Below are 21,977 nucleotides of genomic sequence, written 5' to 3'. Positions count from 1 at the left end.
GACACTGTTTCTCAATAACCTATACTGTGCATACGTTAAGTAACTACTGGCAAAGCTGTCAAGCATTCTGGCATTCAAAGTATCAAGGATCTTATCACTGTTAGGCCACTTCAAAAGGATCCTGCATCCCTCCATGTTATACCAATTTCAGATTCAGCTCACTAGAACTAAAAGAAGTGGATAGAGGGGAAACACACCTCTCGTGAAGAAAGAAGGGCGCGACCCACCGTGGAGCCTAACCGGTGTGTTCCTGCCTCCCTCCCCAGGGCCTGCCTCTCCAGATGAAGACATTTCAGACCTCACGCCACCGTACACCAGGGCTGTCACTTGATCCAAACTGGAACACCAAGCCTAGTAACAGGAAGGCGCTGCCTGGGTTGGCACAATCAAGTTCGGGTGGCAAGAACACAGCTCCTCATCGTGTGAGTCACATTTTTGTTCTCTTGCTAATGCACAGGGACATGGATTTGTGACATCCGCTGAAAACAAAGACTTTGAGACACAACAGGAAAAGAAAAACCATGGGTTATATCTACCTTCAAGGCCCCAAAAAGTCTAATTCTCTTCCTACAGCAATTTAACTTTCTGTATGAAGAGGCTCCCCCTAAACAGGTCTTTATAGAGAAAAGGCAAATTTTGTTGTTGTTTTGTTTTTTGAGGCAGGGTTTCACTACTTAATTTAGGCTGGTCTTGAACTTACTATGTAGCCCAAGCTGACCTCAAATTCACAGGCAAACCTCCTGCTTCAGCCTCCTGAGTGCTGGAATTACAGGTATGCACTACCATGCCCGGTTCACGTTAACCAATTTTATTAAAAAATAATTGTATAAGGAAACATAATTTTTAATTTATATTTCTTTGCTTGCAGGAGGATATTAATAAAAAAGATTTTTTTCTTTTCCTCTAGAGAAGTTCTACAAGAACTTCATGAATTCTGTAAGACTTCAGTGAGCTGAGTCACTGGCCCCACCTAATGGCCATTAACTCTGTAAATTCTGTGTCCTAACTGTTGGCTACTGAAGGTTTCCCAAGGGTGATTTTGCAATTTTGCCTTTATATAAAACAAGTACTGGAGGGAAATGTGGTTAAGACACATTTGAAGAACAACTATTTCTCTTAAAAAACAAAATCCTGACACATCCTGGCTTGCACACTACAGAGTGACCACCTTCGCAGACCCAGAAGCCAAGACCTAAAGAAATCCTTGTGTGAGGTCAGACCCTGACACGGCTACTGCTGAAGCCCTCCTCAGCCCTGACAGGAGGAAGCCAAGAGAAACTTGGTTTCTTTGAGACACCCACTGTCAAGAAGTCAAGAAGTGTCACCAAGGGCAGACGCCACCTACCACGGGCTTGGGCAATGCAGAGCCCCGTTCCCTGCCTCCAGGGTACCCCACAGCCCAAATTCACCTTCTCCTCTTCACAGAAAAGAGCCCTGGCACGGTGTCCACATCTTCGTATTTATTTCCACAGTAACAATAGGGAATATATTAGCTACCACTGAAAATAACAAAGTCTCTCACTGATTGATGACTCCAGTCCCGTAACAATGAATTCCAGCTGTTAACAGTTTTTGAATCAAATGCTGAAGTGAATGGACTCCCTCCCGACTCTCAGGAGTCATGGCACAGTCTGTCCTGCAATGTGTTTATGATGGGATCTGACTTCTAAGACCAGGCCGCTGACAGCCCATGAAGCTCACGACTCTGTACAAGGATCTCTTGACCTAATATTCAAAGGGACATTTTGTAGCGCTAGTTTAGCTCTTATCTCTCCCTAACAGGCAGAAACCACATCCCATACTCCCATCCAACTTATTATTTTGGCATTTCAAAATAAATGAATGAGAAAAGGTGGAGGCAAGAAGAAAACCCACCTCCTTCCAGTATGAGGAGACACAGAGGCGGTAGGGAGGGGAGCAGACAGCCTCTGTGTGCATCTGCTCACAGCTGGTTGTCCCAGCTCCCTTACAAAATGCTACCAGCAACAAGGACTCAAAGTAGGAGGCAGTAGATATAAAAGAAGCTATACTTTTAGGAAACATACAAAGTGAAGTTGGTGGTGGCCTAGGACAGGACTTGTGCTTGGAGCTCTGGTGCATCCGGGTCAGCTGCCCTGTGCCGAAGCCCATTCCTGATTAGTTATCAATACACAATGCAAACCCAACTACTGAAACATACTTGTTTTTCAGAAGAGGGAAAAGGCACAGAAACCTGCCAAAATAGATTTTTTTTTCCATAAGAATAGTATGGTTGATTAAAATAGTTTATCACTAGTAAAACTTGTATCACTAGAGCAGACAATACAAATTAGTTTTAAAAAATGACATTCACTGAATTCCTGGTCTATTCATTCAATGTGAATAATCATCAAAAACAGGTTACAATGAAAGGTTTTAAGGAGATCTTCTGGGGTTTCTATGGTAACCTCAGTATTTCTGATGAGAGGTACCACGGTGAAGTACTAGATGTCGACTGTTCCTTGTCGTGTAATGCGTGAAAGTCAGAGTCCACCTTCATGTGCAGGGTCACCACAGCCACCAAGAGATACACCTGTGAGACTCCATCAGGGTCTCTATATCTAGGCAGTGCAATAAATCTTTTCCCACTTTAATAAATATTTCTCTATGGTTTTTGTATTTTGCTTTTAAGCTCAGCTTAAATTTTGTCAAGGAAGCCATTTCACAAGAGGGTGTGTCACAACCTACTATCAGCAATATTCCTTGTTTATTAGATTCTGAAGAGGTCCATATTACATCAAATATAAATATATATTATATTTACATTTCCTTCCTAGATCTTCAACTTAGGTGAGTGTATTTATAGATAATGCCACAAATGCACCATTATTATGATCCTCAGTGCAGCGGATATTTGCCTTCCATTAGATGCATGTAAGATAAGACAGCATCTTAAAAGAGGTGTATGCTTTTTTTTTTTTTTTTAAAGGAGAAAATGGGACATCCATGAATGGAAATCTAGGAATTTTTCTAAGAGATTCTGTTCTGGTTTCTGATATTTCAAAATACCTGAAAAACGTGGTCCCTTTTTGAAGTGCTAGTCTCTACTTGGGGACAAGAAAATAAAATATGCAACTAAGAAAAGAAAAGAGCCCAAAGAAAAGAGAACCTGCTTGTTAGCTCATTAATCTGCTTAGTAAAGATTCATTTTTTAAAAGGTTTGAATACTGTACAATATTATACAAAAACAACGTTCAGCCTTTGAAGCAGCTGCTCCATTTTCTTAGAGATCTGTTTGCCCATTAACAGTCTGCTGCCATGGTGGGCCCTGGTCTCAGTCACTTCCGGTCATCGATGGTCTTAATGAATTCCACTGCTGCTGTGAACTGCATCCACCAGTAGGACTCCTCTCCGGACAGACAGCTGGCGTAGAAGCTGCTGATGTACTGCACAGTGGACAGCAAACAGGGTGGGTTTGCCTAGAGAGGTGAGAAGTAAAAGAGTGGATTTCTCAGATGCCAGGCTCTGCCTCCATCGCCTTACTGAGTGCTCTTCCGTGGGACCCCAGCATTTTGAAAAGAAAGCTCTGACTTGCTTTTGGAAGTAATTCCTAAGTAATACCTACTCTCAGTAGCAACACCATGTTAGAAAGACAGCTGAGTCTTAGCTGAATGGTCTAGAACCCTCCATCCTGGCAAGTCACCTAACCCTACTGGTCTCTAAGGAGGCTAAACCAGGCCCCATACTCTAACTCAACATTCCAGGACTCCAGAAGCTCGGGCAAGAAAATAAATGCTGTAGGCAAAGGGAGTTACATCTGGTTGGTAAATCTAGGTAGAATAAACCAAGCAAGGTAATAGGTCCTGTGTGGCAAGAGCCAAAACAGAACATCTCATTTTTTAGTTTTATTCTGTTTTCCACTTTCTTATGTGGAAAGAAAAGCTGCAGGTTGTTAGATGTTTAGGTAAGGCCTTTTCCTTAAAATTATATTAACCTAACTCAGATCACATGCAGAAGAGAAATGGTTGATGTGTTGAGTTTCTGACGAAGCTGAGAACTATACAATATCATCAGAACTAAGAATTAGTAGGCATGGTGGCAGATGCCTATAATCATAGTTACACAGATAGCTGAGGCAAGAAGATTCTGCTCAATGATAGAGTGCTTCCCCTGTACACATTAGGCCCTGGGTTCAAACCTCAGAACTGCATGGGGGAAGAAGAGCGGGGGAAAAAAGTAAATCAACTAACCATACTTTTAGATTATCAATGGCTGAGGTGCGCTGCCTAGAACACACAAGTGAGGGACTGTGTGCACCCAAAATGCATGGTGAAAATAAACTGTCTAAATGATAAACTTAAATTTTAAAGGTCAAAGAAAATTAGGTGTGGTGGTGCTCACCTGAAATCCCAGCACTCAGGAGGCTGAGGTAGGAGGATCACTGTAAGTGGGAGTTCAAGACCAGCCTGGTCTACATAATAAGCTCAAGGCCAGCCTGAACTACATAATGAGACCCAGTCTCAACAACAAAAACCTAACAACAACAACAAGGCATAGTCATGTCCTAAGAGCCAGGCATGGTAATACATGCCTATAAGCTCAGCACGGGTGAGGCAGATGCAAGAAGATCACTTCAAGTCTAAGATACGCTGGGATAAACAGGCAAGTTCAAGTGCAGCCTAGAGTACACAGTGAGACCCTGTCTCAAAACCAAATAATAACGCACAAGAAGCTAAACGAGGATGAGCTGTTCTATCTAACAGAGAAAATGAAGAATTCCATGTGAAAGACAAAGCAAAACCTGAGAGACACCACCCTCACTTACTCAGAGAGACTGTGTCCCAAGGGCCGATTCAGGATGTGGGTCACCGCTCTAAGAGCTGACAGTGCTGTCCAAGCACTGTTTCTCCCACCCTTTCTTTTAAAAACCCTGACTTTTGGATGGAACAAACCTTACCATTAGACATTTTCTGGATGACAGGAGCTTGAGACTTGGAAGAGCCCAGAACTCTACCAACACATACAGCCTGTACCACTCTTCTCAAGCTGCCACACACCCTCCTTAACCAACTGGAGCAAGGGGCGCACCTTTATCAACACGAACACCAACACAGGAACAAAGTCGTCTGCTCCAGGGATGGAATCCTCATTGGCCAGGCTCAGGAGGTTCATAATTGTGGAGCACATTCTCAGGATGCACTGCACTTTGTCCCGGGGAGTTTTGTAAGCACTTATTGTCCTGATCTCGGATTGTGCAGATGGCCACGGTGCCTCTCGAAGATAAACCTAAGGGAGACCGCATACAACATGTAGATCCCAGACGCAACAGCGTCGGTGCCAGGAACGAGACTGCAGCAACCGCCTGCGAGGACGCAGGGGCCACTTGTACACTTTTTCAAAAAAAAAAAAAAAACATTATAGTCCCTTACCCTTCCACCCAAGGTTACAGGGCACCCCTTAAGCTTTTATAGGATCTGCTTTGCTGGGGACAGATGCTCTTCTTGGACACTAAGTCATTCTGGGGCAGGGCTCTCTTTCTCCTCTACTGAAGTCCATTTCCATGCCAGGGAATTTGAACCCCTGAAGTATCCTGGGGGATGTGACAGACTGATGAACACCTAGTACAGTGTTCTGTGTTCTGTGGCCCTCGAGTTCCTTGACAAAGTGGTAACATGCACAACACTGCATTAGTTAACATCACTCATGCCACAAAAACTTGCAGTACCTCTGGAATCTGAAGAGCTCTGTGGTTTGCAGTTACTACTTTCGACAATCTTTGGATGTGTTCATGAAGAACCCTGAAAATTCCCCAAAATACAGATGTAAATACACATTTCAAAACATAAGGTGCAGTACATAGGGTGGATTTTTTTCAAAACAATAAACTATTTCAGACTGATTTCCAGATATGGATTATGATTTCAGTTGAGACTCTCTCTTAACCATAAGTACTCTTGTCTTAGACACTGTCTAAAAAACAGAGCTGGGGATATAATTCCCAGTACTCTATCACCCCTCCTCGTATTTAGGATCTGCTTTGTAATGCTGAGTGGAGTGAGGGGGTGCAGGGGTGGAAGAAAAGTCTTCCTCTCTTGGGCTAGAATAGCATTTTAAGGCAGATAGGAAGGGGAGGTGAACGGTCAAGAGGGCATGAGTGGAGGGGAAGGGAGGGGAGATGTGTGTTCTTTCCAGATACCATGCTTGCTCCACCCTCTATAAAGTCTGCAGAAATGTTGTCAAGGAAGGAGTAGGAGAAGCTGGATTTGAAGCTGCTCTCTATAGTAAACTTGGCTTCAATGTGCACATCCCTCCTTTTTTTTCTCTGAAGTGTGGGGTAGCCTAAGTGTGGGGCTACCTGCAACATCCATGTGGTCTAACACAGAAGTACTCACTGGTCACGAAGTATGTCCCCATCCTGGTTAGGGTAGAAAGCAAGCTTGAAGATCCGATTCATCACACTTCGCTCAATGGCCAGCTGAGCATCCTGCAGCTGCTCTTCACTGGCGTTCTGCCATATGACGTCCTGGGCCATTGCACCATAAAGAAACTGCAGGAAATCTTCTACCTGAGCAGTTTTATCATCAGCTGCTGTGAGTTTCTGAAAGTCTCCAATGTAAAATAATACTCTTTAAAATATATCATATGACTAATCTTAAAACTTAAAAAAAATATACTACTGAAATGATTTAAAATCACTTTGTATAAAACCTTAAATGTGTAATCACATATCCATATGAATGAACAGTTTCACTTATTCTTGATCTGAAAGTATTAAATGGAAAACTCCAGAAATGCACACTTCAGGAGTTTTAAATTGTATGCCATTCTGAGTAGCATCAAAAGACCTTGCTTTGCCCAAACCAGGATGGAAACCACCTGAGTTATCAATGTAGTGGAGCACTTTGTTCCATCCAGTCTCAGGCATCCTCTGAGGGGTCTTGGAACATATCTCTCAGGGAAAAGAAGGACCAGTGGCGAGGTATAACTTTAACCACTAGTGTGGCGGACACCAGGACCTTAAAGTGTGATTTGTTTTAGGAGACTATGCAGCCAAATCATTAAAATCTGACAAAGTAAGAAATCTGTGGGCCAGGAATCTAGCTCAGTGGTATAGCTAAGTGGTATATGCCTGCCAAACACGAGGTCTTGAGTTTGATTCCCAGTACCACACTATCCTCCCCTATAACAAACAAAGAAATGCAGGGATTGTGAGAATGCAAAAATTTAATCAATTTCCCTTGGTTTTAAAATTAAATACATCGAACCCCCCCTCCCCCCATGAGCCAGCAGATGTCACATCTGCCTGTGGGGGGGAACCAGGAACCCAAGCTGTCTTCCTTCCCAGTTGCGAGCCTGCAGAAGTTGTGTCAGTAGGAGGAAAAACAGGAGCCTTGTCTTGTCTCATCTCTGCTCTCTGTACCCTGTGAGCCAGCTAGCACATGGACCAGGAGAGAAGAAGAGCCCCCCCACCCCCTGCCCAGGTAACCAACCAGCTGATTTGGAAGAACACAGGCTGAGAAGACAGCAACTGAAGTAAAGAAACCATTTAACACTTGTATTGTTTGATTGACTTTGCAGGCCTAACTAAAGCCAGCAGTCCAAGCAACTATTTAGAGGATAACAACAGGCATATGGCAGCCATTGTTAATTTCCTATTATCTTGTTTTGAAGTCCTATATCATTTTCACTGTTTTGATTTTATTCTATTTTGTTTTGTTTCATTTTATTATGTCTAATGGTAAGGGCAGCTATTTTGAAGATTATGGCCGCCATTGTTGATTTCCCACTATCTTGTTTTGAAGTACTATATTGTTTTTATTGTCTTGTTTTAATTGGCTAAATCTGTTGTTACTTTGTTTGGTTTTATTCTCTTTAAAATAAAAATGAATAAATAAAATAAAATTAGATATTTAGCCAGGTGCATGCCTGTAATCCCAGCATGCAGAGATGCTGAGGCAGGAGGATTGCAGTGAGTTTGAGGTCAGCCCAGGATACATAATGATCTCAAGCAAGCCTAAACTACACAGTGAGACCCGTCTCAAAGAACAAACAACCCCTCCAAAAAACCAAAAAAATCCTAGATATTTAATCTGAAAAAAATGCAATTTGCAGCTCTGACATCAAAATGTAATTATCTAAAATCCATAAAAAAGAGGGATAAATATGTGAAGATACATCATATACACTGAAATCCCCCAAAATATTAAAAATCAGGAGGAAAGGTGAGAGAAAGGGGGTTACAAGATAAAAGGATTAAAGCACTTACATGTATGTACAGATCTGCCTAAATGAAACCCATTAATCTATATAACCAATATGCATTAATTAAAAGGTATATATTTTTAAAAATACAAGATTTTCTAAAATTGTAAGTCTTTTTGATACTTCTTTTCACATCAGTAAAGAAAAATTCTAGGGGGAGGGTAACTAGCAATTGGACTCAGGACCTCATGTTTGCTAGGCAGGCACTGTGCTGTTGAGCTCTATCTCCAGTATTTTACTCTTAAAAGTCAATTAAAGTCAATTTTACTCCAAAGAGAATCTATTAAAGAATTGAGTATTTAGGAGTTTTCTAACGCAAACAGGTATTAATACAAACCAGTAAAACTGAACAAAATATTATATTCTTCCCAATAATATATGGTTGAAGACAGGCTTCATGAAAAGGTATTTAGTTACCTTGAATGAATTCCCTGATCTTCTTTTCTTTGCTTTCAAGCAGTAACCTCACACAGACAGTGGTAAAATATCGATTGGCCACCTCTTTGTCACGCAAAACCCTTTGCAAGAGCCTTTCCAGGTGAGCCTGTGTGGTCTGCAGCCCTTGTCGACAGCGAGTGAGATACGCAATATATGGGGCTCGTTTCCTGAAAGAAAAAATGCCTTGCAGGATGAGTCATGTAAAGTGCACCTTTCTGTGATGATCCTGAGTCTTGATTTAGTAAAAAAAATTGACTTTCACAGAGTTTGGTTTTGCACATTGGTGTGTCAGGCTGCAGTCAAATGTCTTGGGGACTGTTTATGCTCCCAGCTCAAGAAACAGAATTCCGTGCACGTCAGTGATCAAGGTAGCTACTTGCCAAACACTTAGCGGTACCTAACTCAGTCACTGTCACCACAACCTTAGCCCACTTTATACTGAATCATGTTCTCCGCACTGGGAGGATCTCGTACTTAGCAGGAACTGACTGCTACAGAAGACTAAAAAAACAAACAGAACACAGTGATATACACAGGACCATTACATACCCCTCACCGATTACTTGCTTATAGTATAAAGGTAGTATTAGATCAATCATTCTCAAAGTGGCTGTGTTGCCTAGGTATCTAAGTTACTCTTCCCATAACCATGAACAAGGGGGTAGCAGCCAAAAATGGGTAACAAGTCCTTGGACTCCTCCTGCTTCTCTGGTCCAGACAACTATGCGTTCCTAACATGCCTACAAAATCAAAAGTGGTAACACACTTATCCTTGCCTCACAATGAAGACAATCTCTCCTCTTCCTGCATAAAGTTGAAGTAAACTATATTTCTCTGTTAGTGAGTTGTAACTAAATTTCTAGAACGTGTTGCTTAGAAATCTACATTCAGACAAACACAGCTACATATTTTGTAGTATGATTCATTTCTGTAAGAAGGACCAAAAGGAAACACTGCAGCTGGAAGTCAGGTCCACAAGCTGAATAGGCACCGAGTATTATTACCTGTAGTCCTCAGCGATGGATGCCAGCAGTTTCCTACAAGTCCTATTATCAAATCGGCACACGCAGCGCATTGTTTCTTGAAGTTGAGCCATTAAATTCTTATCTTGCAAATTAATTGCTTCAGCTATTTGCACTTTTAAGAAGCATACAATTTCATTGTCTAAACAAATAATTAAAAAGTTCTGTTACTATTGAGAATTTCCGTGATCTTACACAAGCTGTGTGCAACCTGTGAGCATTAGTGAGCATCAATGGGGATTCTATTATACTACGTATCATCAGGATTAAGCAGTACAGCCAATCCCATTTAGTGAGCACTTTAATTGTTGGTACTCAAAATGCTCATTCTCACTCACAACATCACTATACAGCTGAGGGTTTAGCTCAAGCACCTACTTGGCAAGCACAAGGTCATGAGCTCAATCCCTGGTACCAAAAGAAAAAAAAAAAAAAAAAAAAGAAAAGAAAGAAAGAAAAGAAAATCACTAGCATAAGTAGATTAAAGTGATTCAGCTGGGCATGGTGGCACATGCCTATAATCCCTACTACTCAGCAAGGATCTCAAATTGGAGTCCATCCCAGGAACTTAACAGGAGCCTGTCTTAAAACAAAAAACCCAGGCAGATGTGGTGGCACACACCTGTAATCCTAGCATTCAGAAGGCTGAGGCAGGAGAATTGAGATCAAGGCATGAGATCAATGCCAGCCTGGGCTACAAAATGAGTTCAAGGTCTGGTTGAACCACAAAGCAAGACCCTGGCTCCAATAAAACAAAAACCAAAAACCAAAAAAATGTGGGAGGCTATAGTTCAGTGATAAAGTGCCTAACATGTGTAAGGCCCTGGGTTCAGTCCCTAATACCAGTACACATCTGTAATCCCAGCACTCAGAAGGCTGAGGCAGGAAGATTAGCGCAAATTCAAGGCCAGCCTCGGCTACAAAGTAATTTCAAGGCTATCCTGAACTGCATAGCAAAACCCTGTCTGGAGAAGACAGGAAAAAAAAAAAAAAATTCGTAATATCAAAAGAAAAGAGAGACAGTTCAATCATGGAATTTCTATGTAGCAGAACAGCTAAATACTAGCAATTTTGTATGTTTTAAGCTCCAAATACAAACAAAAAACTAAACTATCTGCAGCAACCTACCTTCTGGGTCTGTATGGTCTGGTAATCCATTCCTTGTTGAATGAGTTAGCACTGGGAAGGCAACAGAATCCGCAGAGCAAAGAGCAAGTCTCAGTTTCTTTTTTGCATCTCTGAAAAGTGAATAAATACGTTAATTTTTAAATTCAGAAATGGTCACGTGTGTGTATATGGTGTTGGGAATCAAACTCAAGGCCTCATGTATGGTAAGCATGTGCTCTACCTCTGAGCTATAATGGCCAGAAGTCCTATTTTATAAATATTTATGATATAAATATGCTACCTCACAACTCAATGTTTCAGATCGTCATTTAAAAGAAGACAACTTTTAACTTACGGATGCCTCCTTAAACAACACACTTGTAACTACCCAGAGAGCAAGGTTATAAAAGTGCTCTGAAGCAAGTAATCCCTCTTCCATTTTTTAAAAAAATATTTTTGAAAAAGGGTCTCGTTATGCAGTGCAACCTGGGGAATCTCACTTTGTAGCCCAGGCTGGTCTTGGACCACAACAATCCTCCTGCCTCAACCTCGAGTGCTGGGATTACAGGTGTGTGCTACCACACCCAGCTAAGGAACTATTTTTTACAGCTGCCAGAATGGAGTCCTTTCTGCTACCCACCATGTGCTGAGATCTCCAACAGGAATGCAAGAGAACAAGGACAGAACATACGCCACAGTTAGGAGGGACACAGAAGTCATCTGTGGCACTCAGCACCTAAGCTGAGAACATCTTTTAATGTATCTCTTGAGAAATCCTACCAAAAGTCCAACTTGTCCTTGCCAAGATGCTCTTTCTATTGCTCTACCTACCGCTCAGAAATGTTTCATCTGGATTCCTTTTAACTTCCTACTGCTGAAGCACCCACTCCCACGAAGTAGCAAAGCTTTCCTAAGGTAGGGACCACCTGCTGTGTGGAATGCAACCTGTGGTCTTGGCCCTGTGGGCAAATGGGGCAGAATGTCCGAATTGGCCATCAAAAAAAAGAAGAGTGAGCAGCTGCCAGGAATGCCAGACAGTGTGCCTCCTCTACAGTCTATCACCTATCAACCTCATGGTGAGCTCCCTTTCTTACTGGGTTTCTTCCAGTAAAATGAGTAATTTAGTAATCAAACTGATGAAATATAATATTCACCAAACTTCAAAAAAAATGTACATAACAGCAAAGCCACTTGATTAATTTAGGAAACTAAAATGTGGCTTGAAAGCCAGGGATTTAGCTCAGTGGCACAAGCATCTACCTGGCAAGCACAAGGTCATGGACTTGATCTCTGGTACCCCCCGCCCAAAAAAAAAGTGGCTGAAAATACAATTCTGTTGGCTACTCTTCCCTATTTTACTGTGGAGAGAAAGAGTTTCAACGGATTTCTAAATAAAATGATATGCTATTTAGAGTTTGTTTTGAGGGGCTGGAGATTTAGCTCAGCGGCATAAGCGCCTGCCTTCCAAGCAGGCAGTCGTGAGTCCGATCCCTGGTACCGATTAAAAAAAAGACAAAAAATAAATAAATACATAGAATTTGCTTCGAAATGTTGAGGACATCAATATGGATCTGGATAATGGGGACATTGTTAGACTTTTTTGCCCTGAGCCTTAAAGAAGGAAGCAGAGGTTCCTGGTCAAACAAAGGCCACATTTCCTGATCCTGAAGTCATTTTCTTTTTCAAGCCCTGACTGAAACTAATGCCCATCCATGGAACAGAGAGGATGACAAAAAGAGGCTTCCAGGAGGCTGTGCACAGAATTTAGATCGAAAGATCTTTATGGTGGGCTGGGGATGTGGCTCAGTGGTAGAGTACTTGCCTAGCATGCACAAGGCTCTGAGTTCAATCCCCAGTAGTACCAAAACAAAAACAAAACAAACACTTGAATAGGCATTTAGACCTAAATCTTTTTGGTTAAATGAAACACCAGAAATAGGGAGGAAAGTAACACCACACAGGAATAGCTTAGCCTGAGCAGGGTAGTGGTCCCAGCTAATATGTCACATATGCTTTCTCTGTTCCCTTGTATTCTTTGGGTATGGGTATAGTGTTTGTAAGCTTGCAGGTGAAGACCTGTAGGTAACTGGTGCTAAATAGAGGACCCTTAGTTTTTCTGTGGCAGCTTGCTACTTTTGTAACACGTTGACTAGGTTGAATAAAAACAAAGTATAGCAGTAACTGATCTCTTCTTCCTGGATGAGCAAGCACATGACTAAATACTGATGTCAGCACCCTTGAACATACCCAAATGAGTGCTGTTTGCCTACTGCTTCTCTTTGAAATGGTGCAGTGTTTTGATTGTGGTCTGAAGCTGGGAAACACTACTACTTGGCATCCCTTTCCTTCAGTGGAGCTCTTACCTTTCAAACATGACAGATCTGATAAAACACTAGTTAGGCTGAGTCTTGCTTGCCTTCACTCAATCATCTTCGTATGAATTCTTTTGTTTTTTCCTGTTTTTTATTTTTATTTTTATTTATTTACTTTTTTGTCTTTTTCCTTTTTTATTGGTACCAGGGATCGAACTCACGACTGCCTGCTTACAAGGCAGGCGCTTATGCCACTGAGCTAAATCCCCAGCCCCCTGTTTTTTATTTTTAACTCCAGATTTTTTGTTTTTTTTTTTTTTTTGTGCCAGGGATCAAACTCACAACTTGGCACCACTGAGCTAAATCCCCAGCCCCTAACCCCAGGTTTTTTTTTTTTTGTTTTTGTTTTTGTTTTTGTCTTTTTCCTTTTTTATTGGTACCAGGGATCGAACTCACGACTGCCTGCTTGCAAGGCAGGCGCTTATGCCGCTGAGCTAAATCCCCAGGCCCCCAACCTCAGGTTTTTAAAAAACAGATTTTAGCTGATGTTTATGAAGAGTGAGTACCTAAAATATGCTGATAAACAAAGGAAATTCTATCCAAGAAAGTGAGTTTTTTTTTATAGAGCAGCTATGTCATATCATTCTTTGACCTTTGCTGGAAAAATAGAATCAAGTCTGAAATAATGCCTTGTCATTTATACCTTTTAGTACTGCAGATGTAGGACAGTACTGTACCATGCTTCTGTGAATGTAAAATATCTCATACCTGCTTTATGATATGTAACAGTGACCATGCTTTATCAGAGCTGTTTTTTTAAATTTAATTAATTAATTAATTTTGTTACCAGGGTTAGAACTCACAACTGTGCACTTGCAAGACAGCCACTTATGCTGCTGAGCTAAACCCCCAGCCCCTTATCAGAGCTGTTTTTAATGATGTTACTCTAGAATGTTTTCTTTCCAGATGATGACTAAGAAGCTTATAATAAAAAAAAATGGTGCCAGGTACCACAACAGTAACAGAACTTTGCTGTCTTCTTGGTAGTTTTCTTTTTTTTTTTAAATGGAGTGTGCTGGATATCTATAATTTTGTTCAGATGACTGGAAAACCTGGAAAAGCTGTTGCTACTATTGATACATAACGTACCGCTGTTATCTATCTATCTATAAAATCTGAATTTTTTGAAACTTTAAGTGTGCTGCGAACTTTGGAAAAAGTAATCCCAGTTTACCCTGTTAAGTTGGCATTGTACAGAAATCAACAGCTATATTGGTCTAGAAATTTTAAACAATTTTTTTTCCATTTGTACAGCAGTAACACATTGTGTAAGGTCTCATCTACATGGGTTTGATTACAGAAACAAATATTCTGTAAATAATGGGGGGGGGGGGACCTGGAGGTGTATGGGACAGCAGATGACTGAGTGGCTCTGTGCTGATCCCACTGCAGGACTGTTCCTAAGGCCCTGTGTCCTCCCCAGCTGTGTCTCACACCAGTTGGTGGCTTTGCATAGGCAGAGTCACTGCAACCTGTTTCAGTTAAGTCAATTATGTGACTCCTATAGGCAAATGAGGTTTTAATCCCTGAATTAATGCCTTTGATAAATGTGAAGCAAGTGTCCTAGTAAACAGTATTTTGTTATCTGTATGTTTTATGTATTAAGTGACTTAGTGAACTGTGACTGCAATGGTGATGAAAAGTTCAAATTTGAAAGTTTTGTGAAAGAAATACCTATAAGAGAAAGCTGAATCCTGAGGGTGAGCTGCTTGGCTCGCAGAGTCTGGGAGATCATCAGCTGAGATGTTCTGCAGCGTTTCATCACGAGGAGAATCGTGTGCACTTTCACCATCACCCAGGACCTCTGAACAAACCCACACCCCAAGAAAACAATAACTAGGTTAACTTGGAATATGCTAGTATTCAGCGCAACTCAACCACTGGTTAGCACTATTTTGCAATAAGAATCTTTGGGAAAAATATAGAAAAAGAAAACAAACTTCAAATATCTAACCAAGTTATCCATAGCAATGACAATGTATCAAGAGAGCAGATGCTGAGGACAGTTTGTTACCCTACCCTAACCCCAAACAATTAAAATGTGAATAAAATCATATTCTATCATGAGAATACTGAATCACAGAACTAAAAGAGATCTCAAAAATCACTTTACACAATTTTGTCATTTACAGACATATTCCTGCCCAGTGAGAAAATCCCTCGCTCTAAATCCTGTGGTGTCCACAGCCACAGCACCCTGAACGCTCCCGATCCATGGGTGTCCAATGGTGCAGAAGGACGAAGCACTTGGGTCTCCTGATTCTCCTAACCGCAGCCTTCCCACCTCACGGATGAACGAACCTCACAATCAGCAGAGGCCAGGTCTACACTGGCACAGCCATTACATTTTTAATTAATTAAGAAAAGGTCATAAACACATGTACAATCAAAAGAAACAAAAAGTTCCTAAATGTAATAAAGATACTGTGTTTATACGGGAAAGTTCCCTTATTTTTAGAAGATAATTTCAAATGCTTCAAGAAATAATAGAAAATGTGGTAAAATGTTAATAACTGGGTAAGTCTACACTCTCTACAAACTTTCACTGTATTATTATTTGTAACTATGTGAAAGCTCTTTTCCTCATGTAACTCATGTTATAGGTTTGCTAAAGAGTCTTCAAAACATCCTCTGTACACACAGGTATAAGTGTATCCAGCACACTACTAATGTTTTTATGCACTGCTATTTCCCTTTAGTTAACCTTGAGGACCAAACCATAATTTTCTGGTAGCTATTTCACTACAAGGCAAGCAGAATCCTTTAAAACTAAGTACCAAGCCAGGAGTGGTGGCTCATGCCTGTAATGCCAGCACTGCACTTGGGAGGCTGAGGCAGGAGAATTTCCAGGAGTTTGAGGCCAGCTTGAGCTACACAGTAGGTTCAAAACTCAGCCTAAAATACATAGCAAAACCCCAGCCTGTAGATGACAGCTCCACAGCACCAGAACATCTCGGGGTGTCCAAGACTTAGAGGGAGAGATATCAATTTAATCTAATTTGGCTACAAAATCTGTAATTTTGAAATAACATTCTGATTCTCTAGCTATTCTTTCTTTTTAAAGGCCACTTAAATTTGAATTACCTTATCACTGTAATAAAAAATTACCATTCAAATCTTTAGTATGATGATCACCTGCACTTTCGTAGTTTGCTATTGCTCCTTCACTAGGGCTGGTCCTTTTAATGGCATTCCGGTATTTGTCCAGAATATCCTCGGCGACTTGAGCTTGTGCACTGAACCTAGGGCTGGGATCATCTGCAGGGGAAAGAAAAGAGAGACTCAACTCCTTGGCTGTGTGCCAAGCCTGATGTTAGTATGACACCAGTAGCATAATCCCGAAGGCAGATTAGGAGGTGAGACTTAAAAGAGCACATATCTCAATGTTAAGAGGCACCATGCAACTGCCTACTTACCCCGCGTCTAGGTCTACAAGTCGTGCCAAAGCAGAAAATTAGGAGGAGTTGCTCCACCTTCTCATCATCACCAGAATTATGCATAACAGTGTCAAAGTCCAGTGCAGACTGAATGGATGACATGTTTCTAAAGGCTTACACTCAAGTTACTGTTACTAGCAAGTCATGCCACCCACACTTCCAACAATGTATTTCTATATGCAGACTTCATTTAATTCAACATCTCCATGCTGAAGGAGAAAGAACTATTCAAACTTAGATTTAAGCCCTTTTTTGATGAAAAAAAAATGCCTTTCTTCATTCTTTCTTCATGAATCCTTCTTATTTGAAAGCCGCAGATACTCCCTCTGTCTCACTAGACCTCACCACGACAGTGCAGCTGTCAGGACAGAGTGCTATTGTGCATCCAAGGGCCAAGAGGTCAGAAGCTCTCCTAGGCTTCTGGGGAGGTGCTGGAATGGGAGCTGGGGTGCACAGAGAAAAGGCTACCACAAAAGGCTACCACAGTGCAGCTCTGTTTACTGACAGGACTGTCATCCTACCAACAGAATCAGCACATCAAAAATGTTATCCTGGCGAGGAACGCTTGCCTGCGATCTCAGCACTCAGGAGGCTGAGGCAGGTGGATTGCCGTGATTTCCAGCCCAGCCTGGGCTACATAGTGAGTTCAAGGTCAGCCTGGACTTTATAGTAAGACCCTGTTCTCAAAAAAAAAAAAAAAGTTATCTTGGAGTCTAAAATAGTAATCATTAATTTAACTGGGCTGTCAAAGCAGGGAAATGTAATACATTTACAAAACAAAATAGCTGCCTAGAGAAGCACAAACTTGTGGCACAGAACCAGGCTAACAGGTAACCAATGAGTCTATACCTGGCAGAATCTCATTTTTTTTTTTTTTTTTTTTTTTTAAATCGGTACCAGGGATCAAACTCATGAGTGCCTGGCTTGCAAGGCAGGCGCTTATGCTGCTGATCTAAATTCCCAACCCCTTAGAATCCCGTTTTTTAAAACACACTAAAATCACTGAGCATCTGCCACATGCCAGGAACTGGGCAGAGCACCTTACATGGACTATCTAAATCATCAAACAACCTCATAGAGAGATACTATTAAGCAGTACTTTACAGCAGAGCAAATCAAAGCACAGCGAAATGAAGCAATACGTTCACAGGCTCTTCTTTCGTTTTCATGAAACAGGTATCTGGCATTCATGTCTCCATAAAATCATATTTAAATACACCAGGAGAAGATTTTAAAGTAATTTAAGATTTTTGCTAAAACATTATTTGAATTAATGATAAGAGATTCCTAATACAAACTGATCTTTTTCCAAATGTTAATGGATAAAAATATTCATCATCCTAAGGATCTTATTTTGGAGGGGAAGTATTTTTTGGATTGTAGATTCTGAGTCCTGATGAGGGCTCTAAAAGAGGGACAATATAATCTGGCTAAATATGGTGAGCCGTAACACTGTGCACCAACAATTTCAATAGACATCCTTTTTAATTTATCCCAGAAAAATAATTAAAACAAAAAATGCTAAATCTATAAAACTGTGAACACTATTTCATAGGAAAAAATGGGAAACAATTTGAAAATTCAATAGGAAGTTTACCCCTGTAGAAGAACCAGATTATAGACAAAAAAAAAAAAAAAAATGATTTAAAAGCCAACTATAGCTAGTAGAAATTGGGAGAGGTTTATAAAATGACACAAGGTAACAGAAGAATGCAAACTGCTAGGTGTGGTGGCGCTCATGTGTAATCCCAGTTACTTGGGAGACTGAGGTAAGCAGATTGTAATTTTAAGGCCATTCTGGACAACTTAACAAGAACCTGTCTCAAAATAAAATAAAAACAGGCTGGGGTATACACCTCGGCAGTATAGTGCTCACCTAGCATGCGCCAGGCCCTTGGTTTAATCCCCAGCACCACTCAAAAACAAAACAAAGCAAAACAAAAGGAATACGAAGTTACATACATCATCTAAGTTATGAAATCGCCACCATGTACAAATACAGAAAAAGACTAAGAGAAAACATGAAAAACACAATAGTTGGGGTGGTAGGATTATGGCCAGACGATTAGCAAATGTCCTTTCATAACATTTTAAAGTGATTTGGTGATAACTTTCAGAGGATTACTAATTAGAACTGAGTATATATTTTTGCACCAGTAGAGAAGCCTAACTGCTTGAACCATACCCAAAGAAAATTGTTTTATAAAATAAACTGCTCAACTTCTACTCTCAGCTTCAAAAATCAAGAACATACTGCCCAAAGACTCAATAATTTATCATTACTCCAAAGTTGTTAATTTTAAGTACAAAGTTAATTTACCCAGAGTAATTGTTTCTATATGCTGATGCTCATCTAACAGGAGGAATGAGAAACATGGAAAAAAACATAAATAGCTTGCTAAAGACACAATGTCTCTGCATCTCTTTCCCCCCAGCCTGGTAGGTCCTGACAAATGGAGGTCAGGACTCCATTTGAATTAGTACTGACCACACTTAGCACAGTGCCTGGCATGTGTGAGAAGGTCAACAAGTATTTGCTTACTAAATCTCTGGGCAGGCTAGGCTGCTCTAAGCATAAGTTCAGTCTTCCACATATCTCTGCTGCTTAAAGTACTTTACTCCAGTGATATCACCATATCAAACAGCAGTGATGTTTTTGCTGGAACATGAAGATACACCTAAATATAAACAGCCAGGCATGGAGATGTATACAGCTAGATGTTAGAAATACACATTAAAATAGTATGCTACCTTCGCCATGCTGAATTCTTTGAGAAGGCTATTCATTGGAAATGTATCCTATTTTTAAACTAAAAACATTTATTTTAACCTAATAGGATACTTTTAAAATCAAAATATGAAGCAAAGAACTGAGAAGCGAATTTCCCTCTAGTTGCACTACGGCATCTAGGCATCCATATACAGCTATCAAAGGTTGGGTTACTAATGCTATCTCTCAAATTTTTTTCTTTTAAGCTACCTATTCATAACGTGGGAAGGGCAGACTCAATCCCTAAGATAAAAACCTACTCCCTGGCTGTATTTTCCTTGGGTCAGCCAGTAATGTTACAATGGCTCAAAGCTGTAAGAAATTAGTAAAGTTACAAAACTTTTATTATAATGATTGGCATTTATGACATTGTTTGAACACTTTAGCACGGAAAAAATTAAAATGGTCACGTAAAATGACTTCACTGTTGTTCTGAATAAACTATAGATGAAAATAAATTTAGAATTCTATGGTCAGTATTAGAGAAAACTGTTTAATCAATGATCCAAAGTTATGGCATGCACAGCACTAAAACCATCACCACGATCCTCCATAGGACTGTGGCACCAGCCCACTGGACGGCGAGCTGCAGGGTTTGTCTCGAGGCTCAGGATCAGGGCCTCATCATAAACCGAAGTTATGATAATGAGGATGATGATGGTGGTGACAGTCAGCAGGAAGAACATACTGAGAGTCATTGTGGCCACCAACTGGAAGCCACAGAACTATGAAGAACATACTCCCCACTGTACACACAACAGACACACTCTTCTAAAAAGGCAACGCTTATGGTACCCAAGAAAAAGTGTTATGAAATATGTGCTCTGGGAATGAAGGAGCCAGGAAGTCCATGGGTCTACAAACCTGTGAGTGTTGAGAATCTGTCAGGCCCCAGATCATCTTTGTCTTTTTCTTGTTTTTCTTTCTTTCTAAATGGTATAGGAGCTGGAAATTAAATAAAGTCAGTAGTGTGATATATAACATACTGCACTACTCGGAAGTTAACTGGTGTGCCAACATTTTTAAGTGAAAGGAGGCTGAAAATTTTAAAAGCTAAGAAATCCCAGGTGTTGACTGATAATTGTTTTTAAAATAGCATTGAAAGATTCGTAAAGAAACTTTCACAATCTGCCCTGCAGACATCTGCCATAGGAAAAATTATTTAACAGGGATTCACTGGGACCAAATCATAATCACTGCCTCTTCTCAAAAATAGCACATTCAAAACTCCTGTCTCAAGGATCAAGAATTTGAGGCCAGGCAGGTCTAAGCAGCAAGACCCTGTTTCAATACCAAAACCTACAAAGTCCTGCCTCATTCTCTTCCCCCTATCAGTAGGCCTGAGTGTGGCAGGAAAGCAGCTCTCCTCAGTACCTGAGTGCCGCAGCACTGTAGGAGGTCTGTAAAAGAAGTTCCTAGCTTTGGGATGATCTCTCCTCTCAGAAAGAGAGGCTTTCACCAATTCAAATGATACCAAGCTAATCACCAAAACAGCAAGCAATTTTATACAACTACCTCCCAAAATAAACACTCACTAATACTTAGGGTGTAAACATGTACAATGAACATAGACATAAAAAGCTTAAGTTTATTCCACGAATGATGAATTTTCAACATTAAATTACTGACAGAATCCCATTTTCCTACAATAATTAATAGCAATGCATGTGTAAAAGTATGTTTAACTTGAATGGTGTATGATACTTAAACAACAGTGACTAACATGATGACTTCCGGTTTTGAACTGCTACTTCCTGCAAAGAACAAGAACATTTCTAAAGCTCTGCCTTAGCATTCTTCAGAGTGAAACCATTTTCTACACTCTGAAAACAGTAGAAACAAAAGCCAGAAGTCTTGCAAAGGAGTTGAGATATTGGCTCTTTGAAATAGATTGTGGGGCTTTGCTGTTTCTTGCTAAGATGGCATTTCAAAATTTTATAAAATTACCTTTAGGCATGGCTGAAACAAAACGTTTTCTCCACCAAGGTCTGTTCCTGTCTGATTTCTCATCATCGCTATCTTTGCGATCTTCAGTCTGTAGAAAAAGTTTAATGCTTTATTTGGAGTTGAGAAGCAAGATAAATTATATGAAAAGGATTTCATTAAGTCTGTGAAACACAAACACCAGTCCTATTTGTCTTCAAGCAACTGCTCTGATGACCATGCAAGCAACTTCCAGAACAGAGTATACCTTTCAAGCATCAGACACACAAAAATACTCATGCAGGGATGGAGATGTAATTCACTGCTAAAGTTATATGTTTGGCATGTTTGAGGCTCTGGGTTCAATGCATAGCACAAACAAAACAAAATACACATAAACAAAACATGGGATAAATACAGTGCAAATAAATTTTGGAGTAGTAAACACAGTAGCAGTAATATTCACAATAAAACAGTGTGTCTACTGTATGCCAAGCGATGAACTTAAAGATACATATATTTCACCTGATCTGCACAGTAGCCTTATGAGGTAGGTCTTATTGTTAAGCTCTTTTCATAAATAAGAAATACCAGGTTAATCAAAGTTGTCTCCCTAACGTCCCCAACAATATAGCCTATATGTGGCACAGCTGAGATTCAAACTGAGACCTTGCTGACAGCAAAGGTT

The 21,977-nt window shown here is 40.5% G+C and overlaps 1 protein-coding gene across 15 annotated transcripts in view; it reads right to left on the bottom strand.

Moving 5' to 3' along the window:
• Window positions 1-1,445: 1,445 nt before the first annotated feature.
• The window catches only part of Gapvd1 (GTPase activating protein and VPS9 domains 1), an 84,314-nt gene continuing 63,782 nt past the window's right edge, over window positions 1,446-21,977 (bottom strand). For 8 of the 15 annotated variants that reach the window (XM_063227358.1, XM_063227410.1, XM_063227383.1 and 5 more), the window contains 11 exons: window positions 21,314-21,401; window positions 20,231-20,311; window positions 16,268-16,417; window positions 14,834-14,963; window positions 10,809-10,918; window positions 9,663-9,822; window positions 8,638-8,825; window positions 6,351-6,564; window positions 5,684-5,756; window positions 5,047-5,244; window positions 1,446-3,437 (listed from right to left, as the gene is read on the bottom strand). In XM_063227358.1, the coding sequence (XP_063083428.1) occupies window positions 3,297-3,437; window positions 5,047-5,244; window positions 5,684-5,756; window positions 6,351-6,564; window positions 8,638-8,825; window positions 9,663-9,822; window positions 10,809-10,918; window positions 14,834-14,963; window positions 16,268-16,417; window positions 20,231-20,311; window positions 21,314-21,401 (1,533 nt within the window). In that variant the 3' untranslated portion in view covers window positions 1,446-3,296. The remainder of the gene's footprint in view (window positions 3,438-5,046; window positions 5,245-5,683; window positions 5,757-6,350; window positions 6,565-8,637; window positions 8,826-9,662; window positions 9,823-10,808; window positions 10,919-14,833; window positions 14,964-16,267; window positions 16,418-20,230; window positions 20,312-21,313; window positions 21,402-21,977) is intronic. The other 7 variants (XM_063227374.1, XM_013153471.3, XM_013153472.3 and 4 more) reach the window with 3 other exon arrangements.

The sequence above is a fragment of the Cavia porcellus genome, unplaced genomic scaffold (assembly GCF_034190915.1).
Source record: "Cavia porcellus strain 051 isolate PalLab524CR breed Dunkin Hartley unplaced genomic scaffold, mCavPor4.1 scaffold_1, whole genome shotgun sequence".
Taxonomy (NCBI): Eukaryota; Metazoa; Chordata; class Mammalia; order Rodentia; family Caviidae; genus Cavia; species Cavia porcellus.
This window is presented reverse-complemented; position numbering and strand designations above follow the sequence as displayed.